The 21,536-nt window shown below is 49.1% G+C and overlaps 1 protein-coding gene across 1 annotated transcript in view; it reads left to right on the top strand.

Moving 5' to 3' along the window:
* The first annotated feature begins 3,396 nt into the window (after positions 1-3,396).
* The window catches only part of rspo2 (R-spondin 2), a 43,332-nt gene continuing 25,192 nt past the window's right edge, over positions 3,397-21,536 (top strand). The window contains exons 1-3 of the mRNA XM_029130160.3: positions 3,397-3,886; positions 4,141-4,456; positions 21,059-21,247. Of these exons, the coding sequence (XP_028985993.1) occupies positions 4,357-4,456; positions 21,059-21,247 (289 nt within the window). The 5' untranslated portion in view covers positions 3,397-3,886; positions 4,141-4,356. The remainder of the gene's footprint in view (positions 3,887-4,140; positions 4,457-21,058; positions 21,248-21,536) is intronic.

Below are 21,536 nucleotides of genomic sequence, written 5' to 3'. Positions count from 1 at the left end.
TTCTCACCCATGATTGCCTTATTTCTGGACGGCTGAGGTTCGAGTGGTCAAGCTTTTTTGTATCGGTAATACTTGATGAAGTTTTAATGTGCGCATTGAGTCACCGTGTGGGACAGTTACGACTGCTGTGTGTGTGATGCGGCTCATGCGTGCGCCGTAATGATGAATGACTGTTTAGTCTGTTGGTTTTACGGCGCTTTAGTGGTTCATCTCAGCGTGGCAGGCCGTCTCGCTGAGGACATCAGCTGGAGGGGGCACGCAGAGGTGATGTACAGTTACCAGTGGTCACACTCTCTGCCAGTCATCCTGCCCATCTGAGGACATGAGGGAGCCATAAAGAACCATTAGCCAGGCGGACACAATCTTTTTAATGTCCCACCCCACCCCCGCTCCTCTCTGCTTTTGACCTTCTCATAACTCAGTCCTCTGACACACTCCTCCTCCCTCTTCCTTCACCCAAATTGTTCACAAACAGCCTTTCATTCCCTTGCATGCCTTTAATTTGCTTCCTCTTCCATGTCATTCTGCTGCCAAACAAGGATTCTGTGTAAAAATACACCTGCCTCCCTGGGTTAAATCAAAAGTGAAAAGAGCGTCTGATCACCTGCGTATGTGTAGGTCAGACACGGATACTGTAACACAAGTATGAAGTCCTGTCCAAAGAAGAAGCGGAACAGACAAATAACAGGTGTTATTCCTCTTAAGCGTGTATTTCTGTACCTCAGGGTTTTTAGAAGAGGTTTTCTTACGCTTTTCTGATTTTTAATTAACCTGTGATGTTCAAATGGCCGAGATGGCAGCTCAAAGACTAAAGTCTAACATCAAGGCTGCCTCATTTGCCCCTATGAAGATCTAAACCAATTCCACAGAAGTGTAATTAATACCATTACTAAATCATGATTAGTGGTGTTGGAGATCACCTTTTCACAAGTTAAGCCATTTGAAGCCATTGAGGAGAACTGTGTAAAACCTCATGACTGACTTTAGCAGCTGCTTGAGGAAATATGTTTTCAGGGCCTTTTTAAAGGACATATTTCACAATCTCATAACTACTGCTACAGAAACACTGACTCCCTAAAACTACGAGTGCTGGGAGACATTTTTATGGCAGACTTGACGCCTTTCCCCACTTTTAAGATCAATTATATGTCGAGTGAATCCAACTCGACGCAAGCGAGAAACGCGCGTCATGTTTAAAACTTGCCGGGTTTGAGTTTCATATGCAGAACGCAAGAATGTTGTTGGACATTAATTTCAAGATCCTTGTTTGGGGTCCAGCGTTTATTCTTAACTTTGATAAGCAGCAGCTGACACAGACTCACCCCAAGATGCAGAAGTCTGTTCTGAAGCATGACCTCATAATGAACATAATCTTGTCAATTTGTTCTCCAGCACTTGAGCTTTTTGTCAGTCAACTAAACCTATGGTGACTATAAAACTGTATTTGTACATGTGGACTATTATATTTCACATTTGTTTGTGAATGCTGTGGTAGATTGTTCCTGGACGTTGGAGGTTTTTTCAAATTCCAATTCCAATTGGAGCCACAAAGTTTCTAAGTATAACCTGGACCTTTCTCCCTTTGCCTCATTCTCATTGTATCCTTGACATTTAGGAGTTTCTGACTTTTACGTGAACCAGTCTTGGCCCGCGCTCCTCTTTCAGTAAACGATGACAGCATCCCACGCCGGCCGTCCAGCCTAGATCTCTGATGAGCCGAGCGCCACCCCTCATTGCTGTTATGGCACCGAGGGCTCGGAGCCAGACCATCCAGATGCTGACGTCACCTCCACTTTTGTGCACTGCAATGAGTCGGGGAGAGCGAGTGAGCAAAGTGATTGGTTTACCGACCCCCTTCTCCATGACACATCGTGAACATAAAAGTGCTGGAGGCCTAAATTATCACGTTCACCTTACCGGTGCACACTCAGATGTTGTTTTAGTGAGGACTCCAAACCAGCGGCTGACGGTCCTCCTCACCACAATGTCTGACTGTTCCCTAAATAAATAAACAAACAGTGTCAGGACAAAGGTCACCATACGCTGTGGCAGGGAACAACTCTGCACACGCAGGTTTTCCCCTTAACATATTGTGCTTTTTTTCTGTTCCAGTGAGAAAATAGAAACATGCACTTATGTGTGTTTTATGCTGCCTTAGGGTAGAAATCTCTCCTCATGGGTTTCTTTAGTGTTTTTAAGTGTAAAACCAGCGTGTAAATGAAACTTTGTCTAGAAGGCAGCGTGTGTGATCCCTACGAGGGGAAACCACGGAGTAAGAATAGACTGCAGCTTTTCTTTGCACATTGTGATGTATTTCGGTGCACTCATCCTCACTTCACACTGCTTTGGAGAACAGCCGACATGGACAATATAGCTCTCACATGGAATAATTTCCTGAAATAAATAAAAGATTAGGGCCACACCTAGTGGCTGACGGGGGTAGAGCATTCACAGCCCGCGTTCAAATGCGCAGAGGTTGCTGGAGGTGATGAAACGGTGCCAGCAATCTTCTGTTGTTTATTTGCCTTTATGAACTCAACTCTGCGCTGCTTCTGCTTTTTTTTTTCTTCTGGGACCCTCTCTCCCTCACTTTCCTTTAAACCGCCACTTTCCATGTCTGATTTGTAATTATTCCCAGCAAAGATCTGCAGAGTTGACGAGCAGCCAGCGTTTGAATGTCACCGAAGACTGGACGCTCGCCAGCCATGTCTCATGTCTTTGCCCCTGAAAGGTAAGTTGGTTCGCGCACAAGGAGAAAACTGCGCCCGCCTTGACCTTCTCGAATGTCTCCGTCGACGAGGTCCCTCGGGTCACTATGAAAGGCCTGTTCAGCCTGGAAACCCCAAGAAATTATTGAATGATTTATTCATGTTCCACAATTACAGCCTCTCCAACGATTACCATTAATTTCAGAAGAGGGGGAGGAGGAGGAGGAGGAGGGGCGCGCACGGTCCAGGGCGAGCAATAAGGGAGGCGTGACGAGATGTTTGACTTGTGGGCCCACCTCATTACGCACATTATGCAGATAATTGCTTTTTTTGGTCAACCTGCAGTTATTCAACGGAGCATGTCTTCGGTGGAAGCAAGCTGAAGCGAGTAAAGTGACATTACAGCACATTTAACGTTTAAGGAGCAGTGCTTTGAAACTTGCATTAAGGCATCCATTAGGGAAGAAGTGGGATAATTGTATGGTAATAAAAATGAATTTTGGTTCTCTCTAAACTCACTATCGGCATCCAAGAGAAGCTGCAATCCGCAGAAAAGTACTTAAACTTTTTTTTTCCCCTGAAGGATGTTTCAGATATTGCTCGCTAGGACCCAGAAGCGACCAAGTACCGGCTAGTGTCTCTGTGTGTGTGTGTGTGTGTGTGCGCGCGCGCGAGCGGGAGGGAGTGGGGGGCGCGGAGGGCGAGACGGATAGTGATCTTCAACATCTTAAATAAGAAGAAGGAAAAACTAGAGATTTCCACAGATGACAGCGGCACGGCTCTACATGAGCGTAAACTCCAGTTGGGAGCCAGTCACCCTTCAAGCTCAGCAGCGCGCGCAACGCAGGCTCACGCCCGCATTCACGCCGGCTCTCGTTTTACCGCGGTAAAGAAAGCAACACATGTGAGTTTTTTTTTTTTTGTTGTTGCGCCGTGGACACGAACCAGACGAGCACGTGTGAGAAAACACAGGTACACGGAATTTAAGCTGTTTGCGCAGAGCAAGGAAAGGAAATTCTCCCCTTCCACCGCGTCTCTCCTCGTCCTCGGACCTCCGCTGTCTTCTGGAGACACAAGTTTCTCACGCACGAAAGGGATGCTCCGTGTTCCCGAGCCGCACTTGCACTCAGAGGGAACCTAAACGTGGGCCGGAGGGATTACTCTTCGTCGGACGCAAGGTACAAAGCAGCACGTTATCCCACGGAGCGCTTTGGCAACTATTACGCACGGCTGCGCTCTTTTATTCGTGAAGGGGACGCGTGAGCTTACGCATTGTCTTTGCCTGTGCGATTGTTTCAACATTAACACACAGAAGAGCTCTCAGTTTCATTGTTAGTCACTGCTTTATCAGCTCGACGCGTTGTTGTTCAGGAACGTGTTGATTTCGTTACACTGTTATCACCGTAACCTCGTTTTGTCATTCTCCCCGCAGCGCAGCAAAACGGACACGTTCAGGGACAAGAGGTTCAGCTCGTCCCAGAAAATGATCCCCATCGGCGGCGTGATACTATGTCGGATCCTGCCTGATGTTTGACACAACCGAGGAGCGACTTGAGAAATTGTAGGAGAACACTGCAAAGTCAGAGAATTCATTCCAAGCCTCGCTGGCACGTTTTTACTGGAGTCCGAAGAAGAGATCGCCGCCCAGATGCAGTTTCGACTCTTCTCATTTGCGCTGATCGTATTGAACTGTATGGAGTACAGCAACTGTCAGGCGCCTTCACACCGCTGGAAGAGAAACAAAAGAGGTAAGACGGGTTTAGAACCTGCAGGTTCAGAGCAGCATCCAGGCAGTTACTTAACCAGATGCTGGCAGAGTTTGTATGGGTCGCGAGAGGCAGCGGCTCCCATCCCATAACTGTGCCTCTCACACATTCTGTTGAAGTCCGTCTCCTCTAACGCCTGTAGGCAGCTGCTGCTCATCCTCTCTACGTTCCTCCGGGGCACAGCGCGATCAGAGCAGGCGTCAAGGTAGAAAACGTGACGTGGTTCCGAAAGCGTACAAATAAGAGCCCACGCGGCCCCGGAAGATCCCCATAAAACGACTTTAAATCTGCTATATGATGCACAATCTAGACCCTGCGCTAGTTTGTAAAGAAACTTTATTTCAATAATAGAAAGAATTTAAAACCTGTGCGCAATGCGTAAAGTGAGCGCAAAATGTGCGCAAAATTAAAACATGGTGTTGGTGAATGAACGTATATTTAAAGCACGTGGTTCTACCGGTTATTTATCGACTTTCCGATATTGTCGCTCTATCAATGGCGTCTCTATTATTTATATGCGAAACTGCTAAAAAGCTGCTGCAGGTGGATTCACAGAGAGCGGGACTTGTAGGAGGGAAGGGCGTCTATTACTGGAGTAAATGAATAGACACGGAATCCCCTTCTTCTGAATTATGAGTTGCACATCTCCTCTCCAGATCCCTAAGCTGGTTTTAATTGATCTCATAACCACTTTGAACAGTTGGTAGCAAACCCGCATAACAATGGCTCAGCGGAGGCGCAGGAGTTGAGTAGAGGATCAGCCTCTATGTAAATACTACTCTATTCCCCGAATGAATGAGGAGACAGTGGGATTAGGAAAGTGACCCCCGCTGAGCCCTCGTCAAACCAGTGACATAACTCACCAAAATCCTCCGGGCGACCGCGAGGGGAGACTTTGTTAGAGTTCGGGGGACGGTGCCGCGCGCAGTGCAGACGCGCACGGCGGAGCAGCTCCAACTAGAGGCAGAGGGCGTCTTGTAAACCATAAGGCAATCACACGTTTAATCATATGCGCTGCGTGCCAGGGGGGGGGGGACCTCCGCACAAGCCCTCCGCTGCCCATCTGCAAATGATCAGGCGATCACTGCGGGGTCCTGGCGCACACGCGCGTCCTCCAGCGCCTCCGCGTTTCTGTCCTCTCGCACCGTGCGACGCTGCAGAGCGGACGAGCGATCTGAGGGTATTTTTGCAGAGTCAGGCGCCAAATGAGACAAAATCTCCACATGTGCCCTTAATTGCAGATGTGTTTATTTTGAAGGCATCTCTGCCAGAGTGAGAAAGGGAAGGTACCGCAGAGGGCAGTGGGGAGGGGGGGAGGGAGGGGGGGGGGGGGGGGGGGGGGGGGGGGCTTAGTAGCGGGGATGAGATCAAGAGGTTAACTTACACATTTGACCTCCAGAACCGCTTTGGGCCGAGCATGATAAGCTACACGTTGTAGCTGGCAGCCCTCAGGACGGATGTCACACTAAAGCCCTGCAAATATGTCCAGGTTGTGCCCTTACAGTAATGCTGAACACGCACGTGTGTGTTCGGGGGAGTGGGGCGGCGGTGCGCTTTGGGCCAAAAGTGCCATTCTAGCAGGCGGTGGCGGCCGGCCAAGACTTCGGTATTCGCTTCCTTCCTTTATTTATCACGGTTATATTGAAAGAAGCATGTGTAAGAGATCAGTGTCCAATAGGCCCAGAAATGCTTGACTATTTTTCTAGCCCTCAAGGTTCCTGTGACAGCTTCATATACAGCCTGTCTGGCATGCACGGGGAGCTATCTAAACGGTGCAAGGAGCCCCGAGACACGGGCACGGTTTAAAGTCCATTTGGCCACACTCCCATCCCCGCGCTTTGCGTTTTAGGAGGGACTCCTTAATGTAACGTTTTACTGAAGAAGTCTCGCCGTTGATTAGCCATGGAGCTTGTGTCATAATTAGGAAAAAAAAAGGATTGGGGTGGATTTGGGGTTTCTGGGCTGATCTCGTCCTCCTCCTACACTGGCATGACCCACTCCCCCAATTGGGCCTTCACAACTCTACATGCATTTCTTTGTATGGCACATATGACAAAACATATTAAATTCCCACCTCCTTTCTCCATGTCCTGCCCACGGGACCCGGGGAAATGATGCCAGCGAGCCCTGCTATGATATCATAGACACAAGGGTATTGCTTTTCATTTTCATTCTCTGGCTAATGATGCCACCTGCTGACTACATGAAACCGGACCAGAGGAGCAGCAGCCTGAAGGAGCGGAGGGACCCAGCGGGGCTCTCAGACGTTCACACAGGTGATGGCTCTCCAAAGCGGCGGTCACGTGATGCCGTCAACCCCTCCGCGTCCGCCAGGAGGTCTGAAGCCTGACCTCCCAGGTGGCATCGTCACGTTGAGATGATATTTGACCGTGTAACCCGATGCTCAGCTGTGCTGCCAGATGTTTCTAAGAACAAGGCGGAAGGGATTAGGGGAAACTGGCGCCGGGCGCAGGGAGGCTGCGGTCGAGGTCAGAGATGCACGACCTTCTGCGTCTCTGGTGACGGGCGGGATGAAGGCGCCGCGCGTAGACCTTAGAAGAACGTAGTCACCGTTCGTGGCTGAACGTATGGAAACTTGAGAAAAAGCGAGACTTTGGAAGCATTTCGAAAATGTCTGAGAGCCAAAGGCACGTTTGGATGTACATACAAACACATCATAACGTATTTAAAGGCAGCGCAGTGATTTCAAGCAGCCGCTGCCTCTGAGCGCTGCAGAGCGGGCCTGTGTGCCGACAGCTCAGACCAAGTCCCAGGTTTGTGGGTGTAAGTGTTAATGTTGGAACGCGGCGCTTCAGCGCAATATAATACGTTGATTAAGTGCCTGACGGGGAGGAGGGAGGCTGCCTTCAAACCAGCCGTACCACTTTATGCCTTTGGAAAAAGTGAAAAAGCACATTGGACTTTCTCACATGATGCCACCACGCGAAGCCAGGTGATGTTAGCGCTGCTCCCTGGCTTCTGTTTATTCCATAAGGGGGAGAGAGTTTTTTTTTTCTTCTTCATTCTAAGGCACCATGTTGATCCCCTTAGTGGAAGGCGACGTGTGGTTTGACAGCGTGGAACGGCAGTAGCAGCGCTGCCTGCTCTCCTCGGGGGTGGGGGGCTTTTAGGGAGGGTGAGGAAGGCATATTTAAGCAGATCAGCTGGAAATGGCTGAATGTGAACAGCATCACCTGAGAGGGATTACAGCGAGCCGAGTCCTGACCTGGGCCCGGCTCGGGCGTCCGGGAACAGAGCTCTGCCTTTTCCTCTCCCAGGCCTCTGCAGCCAAGTCTCTGTTAGTGTAAAAGTGTGAGAGCGAGAGAAGAAGACTTTACAGGGGGGGGTGCAGACGGCCTGCAGGTGCACATCCAACATGAGATGCAAAACTTGGGAGGGACTTCTCCCACTCGCCCGTCTGTGGATCACCGTGGCCGGTTGAGACAGTCACTGGCTCGTGCGCCGTACTGATAAATCACATTAGGCTGACGCAGCCTACGAACGCCGTCGAACAGACTGGGCCCTTGTTTGACCCGCTAACCCATGCGTGGCGATCCGGGCCTGTGGCGCGGCTCCCGCTCCGAGTCGCAGCGGTATCGGGTGAAGCCGGTGAAAGGCCTCCTCAGTGCGCCAGCGCCATGCTGCCCTGCTGGAAACGGGAGGGCGACATAGGAAGAGATTCCTCACTTCAGAGGATCTGTTTGACTTTATCCCTTCATTCCCCTCATCTCATAATCAAACCACATACTGGAATTTATTGTGGTGGCACTGTGAATGGAGCACAGCACAGTGTTGGGACCTCTTAGATTTACACTTTTCGGAGTCGGAGGATCCGTTTCAAATGGAATAGAACGCTTGTTTTGCCCCTTTAATGCACATTTCCATGTGTCACGTTACAACAAAATATCATTGATTCCATCATTTCCTTTTTTTTTTTTGCTGCAACAAAGCACTCTTCCACCCTCAGTCGCAGCCACGAGGGAACCGATACGCGGGCAAAGCTAAATGCTAAACACATGTTTTTATAGCGAACGCCACAGTAAAAGCCTTCCTTTTCTGAATTGGGAATAAAAACGTATTCTATAAAACCCTATAATGTTCCCCCGCGTTTCCAGAGCCACAGACAAAAAGCGCTGTGTCCCTCCAGAGCACGCGGGCGATTCTGTAAGCCTCACCTCTGCCCATTCCCTCCATGGCCCACTCCCCCGGAGCCATTACACCTTAATATGCTTCCTTATAAAGCTGCTAAATGTGACCGGCCAATTTGGTTGGATTCTCTCAAGTTTATTGGGCTGTAAAAGCCCTAATGTGGGAATCATTTCTAAGTGCCACACATAAAACAACAACACAAAAGGAGCATTTTTGAAAAAATGACTCATGCACGGGCTTTGCAGGTAGAAGATCTGCCCAGAGCCGGAGATGGAGCCCCTCAGGCTCACGCTGCAGCGAGCGCACTTCCAGACTACTTACCTCTCACATTACTAATACACACCTCTAAAAGAATTCAGTGAAGAGCTATTTAGATGTAATGACGTGGATACAATAGGCATCTATTGTGTTTTCTTCCCCCCCTGATGTATCATCATGGAAATTATGGACCTCAACTTTTGGCTTAGTGAACTAAAGCGAGGAAACAATATGCTAAAACAATCCTAGCTCCTAGCGCCTCTGACGTGCGTTGCCAAATAATGACGCAAAGTGCCAGGCAGCATCCAAGCACCTAAACAAGCTGTTTTCTACTGTATCTGTTGCCACGGATACCAGTACAAGTGGTACTGAACCATATCAGACTATTCCCCTCCCGTAGAGGAGCTGTGCAGCTCTGTCTGACACGGGAGCCGCTGGCAGCGATCTCGGCGTGTATTGTTTCTTGTCAGTGCGATCCCCCGCGCGCTTGCCAACCTTGTACCTGCTTCGCATCGATCCGCAAGGCCTGGGAATCGGAGCCTGCCGAGGCCTCCTGGGAGAATTCACCAAAACGCGCGGGATGGAGCACGCGCGCGGGCCGATCCCGGTGATCCTGCTGTTTGAGCAACAGCGAGGACGGGCCTCTGGTCGCTTCCCCCCGTGCCCACCACTTAACACTTGACAGATGGACAAGAACCACCCCCCTCCTCCCCCCTCTCCCTTCTTTTATGGGACCTCTAATTATGCTTACATACCACATCAAAATAAAACTCAGCATGCAAGTCCTTTGGTATTGAGAGGAAGTGAGCTGGTCAGATGCAATAAAGTGTCTCTCTGCACAACTTGCCTGTAATTTCGCCTCCCAAGTGTGGATGTGGAGAGGCACAGGTGAAGGCAGTGCAGCCCCCGCTGCTCCTGCCCACTGACTGTCTGGATGCTCTGCGTATAATCAGAAAGCCTGAGCACCTGTTATAGCACGAATACGAGCAAGATGCACAAGGTTGGACGACAATAAACCTTTGGCACCTTTTGACGAAAATGATGACTTTCCAGCAATTCTTCACGTTCCTGTTTCGTTTCTCCTGCGCGTGGGGGTGCGTCGAGGCCCGAGCCGCGCTTCTATTAGCTAGCTCCCGGGCCTTGTGGTGCGAGCAGGGGGAGGCGTCATGGCTGCCCGCGGAGCGCAGAAGCACCCGGTGTGTTTTTAATCACGCGCGGGGCTGGGAGTCATTACTGAGCCTTGATGCTGAGCTCATTGTCTTTCTGACTCCCTCTGTGGAGAAGTAGGAAGACAGAACAGGAAAGGGGGGGAAGTTAGCGTAGCATGCATGTCAGATGTACAGCGCTCTTTAAGGTGTGATTGAATGAGACATGAGGCAAAGCATAAGCCTGTATGTCAATCGTGTAGTGGAAGCTACAGTTTGAAACATTTGGCCTGAGGCAGCCGACTGTATCGCTTCTCCCACCAGAATCGTTACGAGCTTACACTGTAATAATTATTGTTCCTTTTGCTGACAAAGCGACCCAAACGCACCGCGCGAGCACCCTGGTCGTCAGCCTCGCAGCCCTCGAGGCGCGATCAGCTGTTTTTGCTGCTTGCGCCCGGACAAACCACTCGAATGTTCGCTGTTCAATCTGAAATATGCTGCGTGCGTTGGGCTGCTTTATTAAATATCTCTCACCGCTGCAGGTTTGGATCGATTCCCCAGCTCCTCCTAGTACCAGGTCAACGTATCCTTTAGCAACTCGCCCCCAAAGTTGTGCTTTTGAATGGCAGCTGCGCAGCGATAGGACATATACAGTTGTGTCGTTAACTGCCAGCTCGCAGATTTAATAACACTGTGTTTTCTCTGCCACACGGTTGCAGCAAAGCGAGCTGCAAGGACGGCGTGTTAATATCGCATAAGGCTGATGAGGGGGAGTTGTTAGCAAGTAGCACAACCTCATTCATTTACAATAACTGCACACGCACGCACGTAGAGGTCAAAGGTCATCTCTGAAGCCCCTTCCACTCGCCACCCAACACGTTGAGGGCCAGTCCGTCACGCGGTGCCCCCCCACATGGCCGAATCCCAGCCAGAGCCCGGCCCCGTTCGCTGTAATCCGCTGCATGGCCGCCCCAGCTGTCGTGTGGTTGTGGTCTTTGTTGTTGTTTGTCTTGTCTGCGTTGCCTCTAAGCCTTTTTCGCGTCGGGCCCTGGCTGCGCGCCACGCCTGCACACGCACGCATGCAGGCCGAACGCGGGACGAGGGGAGCGCGTACCCGTCTCATCGAGGGGCAGGGGTCCGTGGCCGCCTTGTGATTTTCATACAGGACATTTTTTATGTTGCACATTGTCAAAGCGAGCATCAGTTGTGGTGAGTATTTTTGGCTTTTCCTTTCCCATTAGGGTTTTTGACTAATCTTGTTTTAGGATTCAGACAATGAAACAAGACTGTGGTGGAGGGAAAAATGCTAGACAGAAAAGTCTAAAGCTTAAAAAGAAAAGAAGTCCATTAACATTTCTCAGATTCCAGCTCTGTCTTTCTCCCTCTAGTTGGGCACTTGTATTACATCTTGGCTGACTTCTCCTTAACTGGATATTATTTTATATGTACCGGGGCCAAGTCTCAGGAGCGGCCGCCTTAGTTGTGTAAACACATGTCACTAGCAGGAGTCATAACTAATAGGTAAGTGCAGACAGGGGTCACAGCAGTCTGCGTGTTTACGAGCTAATGGCTTCAGGGATGGCACCGCCTTGCAGCGACAGACAGCAGCGTGGTGTAATGGACCCTGAGGGGCTGGTTCTCCTCCTCAATAAACACATGATCATGCACATGCGTGAATGTAAACGCCTGAGCCTGGAAATTCTTTTTGGGGTTTTGGAGAGTTGTCGCTTAGTGACTCTGGTGCGTCCGTGAAAGGATTCGCTCGTGCCACCCGTGAGATTTTGGATTGGATTTTGCAGAATTTCCCCCTTTTCGCGGCGTCTAACACCTCGTCACCGCGTCTCGTTGCGCCGCCGAAGCTCCCTTTTCTGTGGCAACGGATCGCGTTCCCACACTCGGAGTAGTCGTTTTACTGAAAGGCAGTAAGCTCCGCACCACAGTTATTCATTTTACCTCGTGTGCACCTTATGGAGGCTGCTCATCCCTCATGCTTTATCGTGGACCTCGGTCCAAGTTTCCTTCACCGGGCACGACGGAGAACAAATGTGTGCTCCCGAGGGCTGAGTGTGGCCTTTTTAAGCCAACACAAGCCGGTTCCTGTTAAGGAGCCCGGCCGGTGCCAACCATTGAGGCGCAGTTTTGCGGTGGTGTGAGAACATGGGGCCAGATGTGACCCAGGCACCTTAGAGGAAGAGGCAGCTGTTCCCGTTTTGATACAGTATCCCTGTCTAAACAAACTGTATGAGACAGACCTGCGGAGCACCTTAATTGACCCACTCTCTCTCTCTGTGTGTGTGTGTGTGTGTGTGTGTGTGTGTGTGTGTGTGTGTGTGTGTGTGTGTGTGTGTGTGTGTGTGTGCGTGCGTGCGTGCGTGCGTGCGTGCGTGCGTGCGTGCGTGCGTGCGTGCGTGCGTGCGTGCGTGCGTGCGTGCGTGCGTGCGTGTGTGTGTGTGTGTGTCGCACGTTCTCCTTGGCAGCGTCCATGCAAAAATATTAACCCTGCAACCGCAATGATAAACGGTCGGCACGGTGAGTTCTGTAGCAGCAAGTTAGGTGGGAAACAAGCAGCGTTGTTGTCTCATCCCATTAAAGTCCCAATAAAGACACTGGATCCACTCCAGGTTGTTGAGAGGAAAAATAAGTGTTTGATGTGGAGGAGGCTTTCTTTGTGGCAGGCACCATGTGTGAAAGTGAGACCAGGTCTTTGCCATCCGTCCCCTGCAGTGCTCTCCACTTTTGACCCGGGCGGCCACCTCAGATCTCCCCGTCGGCCTCAGCGGGCGAGGAGGGCTGTGAGCTCGTGTCTTGTTAAAGGGTTAATGAGGTAGAACTCTGTAGCAGACGTTAGCGTCATGCCTCTGCAGCATCAGCGCGAGGAGCAACGTCTGTGTTCAGTTAGGCAGCGTCTCCTTTGTATCTGCTCTCGTTGTCATTTGCTACACACACACACACACACACACACACACACACACACACACACACACACACACACACACACTGCACTATTTTCATAAGCTTCTCAATTTTCAGCAATTATAAAAAATCCTCTCTGCTTCATTTGAAAAGAAAATATTTTAAAAATCGTTGATATAACAGTTACCTGCAGTCCAAGGTTTTCTGGCTCCGCTGTTGCAGTGGACCAGTTTTTCGGTTTGTGTAAACATTTCTAATGCGGGATTTTACTTTTTCTTTTTACTTGAGCTAATAAGTAACGGGTTCAGTTTCTGTTTCCCGTCAGTGGCACAGAGTAACCAACCGCTGCTCCTCGTGTGAGCGTTTAACAATCTGTTTTACTAATCATCAGCCAAAGACGCCTATCTCCCATCTGGATCTGCGGTAATGATAAGTTTGACCCAGCCACATCCCCGCTCTTTTGTTTTCCACACGTGAGAACTGACAGCCGGCATGGATTTATTCAAGGTGATGACAAATGGGGAAGGGGAAGGGGGGGGGGGAGCACAGGTTTTTTTGGGGGGGGGCAGAGCTACATGGGGTGCAAATATGCCAAACACGCCCGCTGGCGTTTCTGATCCTCGCCTGTGATGTCTCGCGTTCCCTGCTTTGAGGAGGAGGAGGACGAGGACCCGCGGCTGCGTCTCCCTCCGCCGCGGACGTGCGAGTGAATTACTAGACTTCCAGCACGTTGAGCTACAGGTGTGAAAATTAGGTGTGAGGTTTATGTGTGATGAATTACCAACATGTGGGCTAATTGGAGCCACTCCACCTTTCCCTCCGCCCACTTTTTCCTCTTTCCCGTCTTTCTTCTTTCCATCCTAGAGAGGAAAACACATTTCTCCCACAGCTTGAGTGCATTTGAGGGAGTGTAAATATTGAAAAATCCAAAGGTCCGACTTTGAACCACTTCTAGTTTCTGACTTCACACTGAGTCTGCTTCATCTGTAGTTTGTAGTGTGATTGGTTGCTGTCATAAACTTGTGGGGAGTATGAGTAGTTTGAGGCACCTGCAGAGACTTACATGACTTATGGCGGCTACAGTGCTGCTCTAATAACTTTTACATCCGCCTTTGTTTTCTTTCCATGCTTCTCTAAAGATCACATCCCATTTTACAGAGGCTCTTGGAATAAAAGTTGAAATATCGTCACTGAAGTAAAGCTTTTCCCTTAAATGTCTTGGGCCGTCATTTAGCTTTATTGGTTTTGGGTACCAGACGTTGGTGACACGCAGCAGCCAAACATTTGCAGCTACTGTAAGTTTAATTCTTTTTTTATTTGTGTGGAGAGTTTGATTCTGGACAGCTGAGCTCATTTTCTGAACGCTGCATGCTCTTGAGCCTGAAAGCCAGAAAACTATTCATCATATGTCATCATTCGGCCAGTCTGTTTTTAGCACAAATTTGCAAAACCTTTATCTAGTTTAATATTTAATATATAATATAAAATATTCAAAGACTCATATTGATTAAATGTTCAAAGTCAGAGTAAGGTTTGGCAAAAATACATTGCACGTGTAGGACAACAATGAACGGATGAAGGTGAAGAAAACATAAAAACCAAACCACTTGCCTGTCCTCTAGTCACTGCCTGAACCCTAAAGAGTTAAAAACTCCATCCTCATGAGTCATCGATGACCTCCTGTTGTGCTGTCGTTCCTCTGTGCCATAAAGTCCCTCGGCACCTGTGCAGGCCATTCATGGCACATAAAGACAATCAAAGGCACGTGTTGACCTGCACCAGGAAGTTCCTCAGCTGTTTCTCCATAGCCGTGGACTCTTGTTTGGGGACAGTTAAATGTATTTGTAGATGTTTGATGCATCACATTCTGGTGGACTGCTGCAGTTCACACAGGTTTGTTGGTGTAACCACTTAAAAGCTGTCTCCCGAAAATATTTTTTCTTAACAACAGGAAAACTCCCCATAAATGGACCCGTAATTGCAGCTGTTTTCACAGTCTCCACTCTGTCAGGGTGGATTTTTCCTGCGCTGGAACAAAAGTTCAGTCAAATTAGACATTAGCGTTGTTCGAATAACGTTGACAGTGACTGTGAACAGATATTATTTAGTTGTTTTCAAGGTCAGCTGAGCTGTTTTACGGGACCGCAGGCCCCAGTGAAGAGGCGACGCTATTACTTGACCACCACATCAAGGTCAGCGCCTCTGCTTTAGAGTCTCATGTCACAGTAGAGGTTTTCCAATGGCGGTTGCGTGTTTGTTATGGTCAGCCCGGCAGAGTGTGTGAAAAGCCTGCAGAGATCGGGGCGGAGAGGTCACCGCTTTATTTCAGAGCCCCCCCCACAAACAGATCCTATGAGCACTCTTTCACATCAGGGGATCCAGATGTGGCATTTGACCCATGACAGGGAATATTCATCATAAAGATATTAATAAAGAAGTGAATTGACTTGGGGTCTTCATGTAGACTTCATTCAGAATGAGCTGCAAACCATTTGCTGAGACGCTGTCAGCGTCTCTATCGGACAGGCAGCTTGTCCAGACATGCAGCTTTTTGAATGTAATTTCCATAGAACAGTGGAGAATGAATTACATTTGAAAATGGATCAAAACTAACCTCAAAAATACCAGGAATGACAAGCAGCTCTTGATGCTAATGTTAGCTTATATCACCAAACCTTACTCATAACAGTGAGATGATACATTGCAATTAAACAGAAATATGTTTTTAATTTAAATTACATGGACATTGTTCTGTAGCTGTAGCTTAGCTTCACGCTTAACCTGCTAATCCTCATTTGTGTTCAGTAAACGTTACACAAAGCTGCTATAATTATTCATTTTTCTTTATGTTATTAAAACCCATTGCTTTAATACAATGATAGCTTTTATGTAAATGTTGACGCTGCCGTAAAACAGAGGTTTTATCTTCTTGGACCCGATGGTCATTACTCACTGTACTGAAGTGATAATGGCCCCAGTCGTCCCCATTCATCTGCAGACAAAAAGCTGGGCAGCCGTTCCCAGACATAATAATAATATTGGACTGAGTGATGCAAATGTGGTCATCCTTTGAGCCGAATGTGATTCTCTCACCTGCGTATGACTGCGGCTGTTGAATCACACCAGCGTAAATTACCTCGAGCTTCTGTTTTACGGCGCACTTAAAGTCATAGCTTTGACTTGGCCCCCGTTTTCCAGTTGCCTGCTTCGACCGCGGGGCTGCCTGTTTTACCCATTCGGAGAAACCGCCGGCCCCTTCAAGTGCGGGTTCGAATCTCCACGTTCGCCCGCCTTTGCCCGGTGGATCTGTGTCACGGGAGCGCGTCTGACGGCGAAGGCGCTGGCTCGGCCCCGCGCTGCAAAATCATTAGGAGCAGCGGGACGGTCTTAAATTATAAACATGTGCTTACAGTATGATCTGTTAAAGTAAACTGGGGAAAACATAGATCCTAAAACCTGACTGCTTCCAGCTGGAAAGGAGTTGGAGGCAAGTCCAGCGTATCCTCTGCTAAACTGGAACAGAAATGAGCCTTTAGCACAGAGGCCTTATACCACTTAGCTTAGTGTGACTTTCAGATCCATGACGAACAAAGTAACGGGCTCGTGCTCCTGATTTTAACAAGCTTTAACAATGTCGTGATGATGGGAATGAAGTACTGTGGGTGCGAAGGGGCCCGAGAGCGTCAGCTTCAGAGTCTTAAGGGATCCAGAGAGCGGCCGCTGTTGCCTTTAAGGGTCAAGTTTGTCCCGTAGCTGCCCTCTCTCTCTCTCCAGTTTTCTCTCTTTCCTCTAAACTGGGGCAGCAGTAAGCTTATACCGTCGTTCAGGCGAAACAAGGGAGGTGGACAATAAACAATAATTGTCTGAGTGCCATGAGGAAACCGTGTAATTCTGTTGGCGAATGTGATGCTTTCCACATGAGAGCAAGTCTTCTTGACCTGCTGTTGCCACGGATCTGTGTAAAGCTGAGTTTTTCCACCGCGTCCTCTTCATCATTAGACTTTTATAGTTGTGATTTATATCTTCTTCATGTCCCCTGAAGATGCCACACTTTTCTTTAAATGCTACTGTTTTTCTTTAAACAATGGACAGTGCAGCTTCTGCTCAATTGCATTCGTAGCCTGTGTAATTGGATTTAAATACCACGGGCAGAAATGGAAAAGGACAGGGTTGTGTTTTAATATGAGCCGTTGTCTTTATTTGGAGCGTTTGGAATCGCTGCGTTGGGATATTAACACAAGTGGGCTGTGTTTCCAGATGGCTGCAGTAATTAGTCCAGACACATGTTCCTCAGCTTTAGGTTTTAACAGGTAAGATGAACAGGAAATCACTGATAGAAGTTGTGGTAGATCTCGGTCACTGAAGCTGCTCAGTGGACAGCGAAGAGGTAAAAGCAGGCCCATAACCACATGCACAGGACCACAAAAAACCCCAAATCAATAGCAATGCAAGCGTGAACATCAATGTTTTGGCATCACTCAGTTTGTTTCCTCTGTAAATTATGAAACACAAGGGAATGCTTCACAAACTTACAGGGATCTGCTGTTTTATGAAAACCAGGTCTGGTTAACGACGCACTTTCTTTGGGTTGTTTCTTCGAATCACAATAAAATTGTCAGATTTAAAGTCTCGTCTTTCAGCAGCTCTAAAGCGCTTTTATCAAAGTCAGCTCACAGAAGCTCCCCGACACTGGGGTCCTGTGCGTTGTACGTGTCTTCTTCAAAACGTAAGGCTTGGCCTCTTAAAGAAACACAAAAATTATGTGCAATTTGCCTTGTTAAGGTTTCAGGTTGCCTGCAAGTTGGAGCGGGTCGATGTGAATGATTTCATGGGCGACGGTGGGTGAGTGGGAGGCAGGAAGTTTGCCGGCGCACACTGAGGTACCTGGCGGCTCCGAGCGCAGCCTGTCACGCTCGCTCTGGACTCGTAAAAACCTACCTGAGACGCAGTTCGGGTTTCTGCTGGCGCTCGCCGACTCTAATCGCTTTCGGGCCGCGTTCAGGGAGCTCCGTGGCGAAGGCCGCCGCGCTCCAAACATGCCGTCACTCCTCGCGGAAGAACAAAACCTCACCTGGACGCGCAGGAGGCCTCTCGGCCGAGGCCGTTTCTAATTAAGTTTAATTTTATGGCTGGATTCAAACACGGCGAAGAACAAAATGGAAGCATTTGTGCATTTGGTCGCAATTTCCTCTTGTGAAACACAAATGAGGTTGTTAGTTTTTTCTATTTGTATCATGTCTGTCACAGATGCACGGCTCTGAGAGTCTTGATCGTCCTGAGGTTCCTGCACAATCAGAAGACATTAGGGCCTTTTCTGGGCGCATTTGGCGGAGGGTTCTCCTGGGACGTTCGTACGCACACTGGCATCTATGAAAACAATACTTGAGGCTCTGAGGAATCCTCCAGTTCAGTCAGAAGTGGGAACTTGCAGATTGGCGCTGCGGCTAAAATCGTAAACTTGAGTTCATCGCGTGGCTCCTCGGCTGCAGCGTGAGCCGTTTGGCTCTGTCAGAAGGGCACAGTTAGCGAACCTGGTGCCTGTGAACCACGCGTCCGACTCGCTCCAGCTTCAGCGCGACCGGCGGGGTCCCTGTACCTGCGTCGCGGGCAGTGGGAAAACGAGCATCCAGGCGTCGGATTCCAACGTGAGAGCGGGACAAAGGCGCGAAATGCGAAAGCCAACCACATCTATGGCGGAGAACACGGCCTCCAGCTCACCACACACACACACACAGCTCTGTGTTTCTGCCAAATTAGGTTACGCTAAGTGATCTACGCCGACTTCACAACTGACACATCACTCATGTCCCTTTGATCCCCCCCCTTCCTCCCTTTTGCGCCACTTGAAAACATCCCTGCTACATGCCTTGACAAAACTGTTTTCAATTTTCATGCCAATAAACGACGCTGAGGTCAAACTTTTACTCACAAGTCTCTCCCCCCTCCTCCTCAGCCTCAGTTCTCTTTCTATAAAGGGACCATATTTCTCCTGGACTAAAAAAAAATAAAAAAATTCACATTCATACAAATTAGTGTTTTCTTTAAGAGCGGTCGAAACCTGCTGGCAGTTGAGAGATTGATGTAAAGTGCGCATGACATTGCGCGTTACGAGTTGGACAGCGGCGCTCCAGACGCTGTGAGTTGTGGCCTCTTTCCTGGCATACCTGTGGCCCGAGCCTCCAACCCTTTCCACAGACACGCGCGCGCGCTAATCGCTCCGAATCACCACCAAAGAACGTCTCCTTGTGCTCGGCGCGGCCTCTCCTTCCTCCTCTCCCGCCCCAACCATGCGCTCGCGCTATAATGTGGGATCGGCAGCGTTTTCGATGGCGTGTGATTATGTTATTCTCAATCAGCAGCCATTGCAACATTAGTAACCAACAAAGAGAAACGCCAGCGGGGTTTCTGAGCCGGAGTCCGCTTCCGTCATTCAGTGACTGTAATTCGTCCGCTGATTGATCGGCCGGTGATCCAAGATGACCGCAGGCCTTGATTTTATTTTTCTATTAGTGTTAGGATAGTGTTATTCGCATCCTGTTAATAGTTGGGTATATAGCGTCTATCCTGTGCAGCGCTGGCTGGAGAAATAAGCTTTCCAGCCACAATATTTGACTTGTGCCAAGTTGGCTTTCCTCTTCTGTCAGTTTTGTGCTCAGGTTTGTTGAGGGCGGAGGGAGTCAATGCGACCAAGTTAATGTGAATGACAGTATGCTGTAAACACGCTCTTGCTGTATATTCGAAAGGATTACACACCCAGCGGCCACGTTATGAGGTACATCTGCACAATTTAAAGCAATTCAATCCAATCCTGCTTTTACAGGGTCACAATGCCTGCGTGTCTGTTGCAGTTTTGATTCATCAAGCAAAGGAGTGAGAAAATAATGTGTAGCGTGTAAAAAGTGAGGATTTGACGAGAAATAACGTATTAAAATAAGAAAAAAGGAATTAAACTTTCAATAACTGGCAATACTTTTAGGCACTTTGCAACCAAGTAAAGTTCTGTATGTTTGTTCATTAAGATTCATGAGAAGGAAAAACTTATATGATGGTCCACAAACAGCTGTTTACTTGATACAGACCAGCATAACAACCTGCGATGGCACGAGTGAAAACATTATTTTAGTCACTGGACTGACAGCTGACTGTTCCATGTAAGATTCGGAAAACCCCGCGCCGCTCGCAATGAGGGGTTTCAGCTCTGCCTCGCGTCTCACCCAGCGAGCGTCCACTGGAGATGAGCAGTCCCCGCTACGTGTGATGAATAGGCCCCCGGGGCGGCACATACCCGGCGCTGCCGTGATCGATGGGGTGTCGCTGTAGACCTCATCCCCGAAGAGCGCGAGAGACAGATTCTGATTAGCACTTAATCTTACTTCCACTCGCCCCAGCTCGGCGAGAACGAGCGCAGTTGCCCCCGTCCTCACTTGTGATATTCAAGAATGGCTCTGTCTCACGTTGGGAGACTTGCGTTCGCCCAAGGACATTTTCCTGTAAACGGGATGTTAAAGAGTTTACGTTGAACGCCGCTTATTGTCGAACGGGCCTGTCTCTTTACTGGCTCCCTTTGTTTCCGCAGGCAGCTCGAGCCGAGGCCAGAGCCGTTGCGGTTTTGGAGGCTTTTCATCGAGTGTCTCAACGCAATTGTTTAGGAGGCCAGCTCTGACCAGGATTAATGCAGTAGTCACATTCAGAACCAATCAGCGTTCAGACGTCGAGAGGGGAACCAGAGTTTGCAAGAATGACAAATTGTTGAATTGGCCATATTTGCTGCAAATCATAGAATGTCCTGCTGATATATCTATTATGGTTGTACTGGCTTCATCCTCCCACTTGGTCTGTTGTCTCAAGTTTACCACGTTGTTGTCATCGGGTGAACTCGGGGGCATTCGGAAATAAGTGATGATTTGTGCTATTCCATCACTAGTTTGAAATAAGCGTCCTCCTGAAGCACCGTGGTAAATGAACTACCTCTCACGTTGTTCCGTTTAGATCATCATGCAGGTTTCACTCTGACCTGGAGTCTTAGTTTGCCTTTAAATGAACATCAGAGCACTTTCAAACGTCGTGCGCCGTCTGCTTTGTTGTTTAACCTCCGCTGTTTTCTTGTGTCCTGCAGCTAGCTATGGCGCGTACCCCATCTGTAAGGGCTGCTCTGTGTGCTCCAGGGACAACGGCTGCATGAACTGTCAGCCCAAGCTCTTCCTCTTTCTGCGACGGGAAAGGATGAGGCAGTACGGGGAGTGTCTTCACGACTGCCCGGTCGGATACTACGGCATGCGCGGCCCTGAACTCAACACGTGCTCCAGTAAGTCCCGTGTCCTTGCTCACCCCACCACCGCCACCGCCACCACACACACACACACACACACACACACACACACACACACACACACACACACACACACACACACACACACACACACACACACACTGCTAACATTTGTCTCATTTACCCTTCACTCCCCCCCTCCTTTTCCCCCACAGTGGGTGATTTACTGTCAGCTATCGAGAGGAGACGCTCATTCCTCGCGATTTGAACGGCTCATGTTTTTCACACAGGTGGACGTGAGTGGTGAAGCCTAGGGTCTCCCTCA

The sequence above is a fragment of the Betta splendens genome, chromosome 16 (genome assembly GCF_900634795.4).
Source record: "Betta splendens chromosome 16, fBetSpl5.4, whole genome shotgun sequence".
In the NCBI taxonomy this organism is placed as follows: domain Eukaryota; kingdom Metazoa; phylum Chordata; class Actinopteri; order Anabantiformes; family Osphronemidae; genus Betta; species Betta splendens.
The sequence above is the reverse complement of the archived record's forward strand: the minus strand, read 5'-3'. Positions and strand labels throughout refer to the sequence as shown.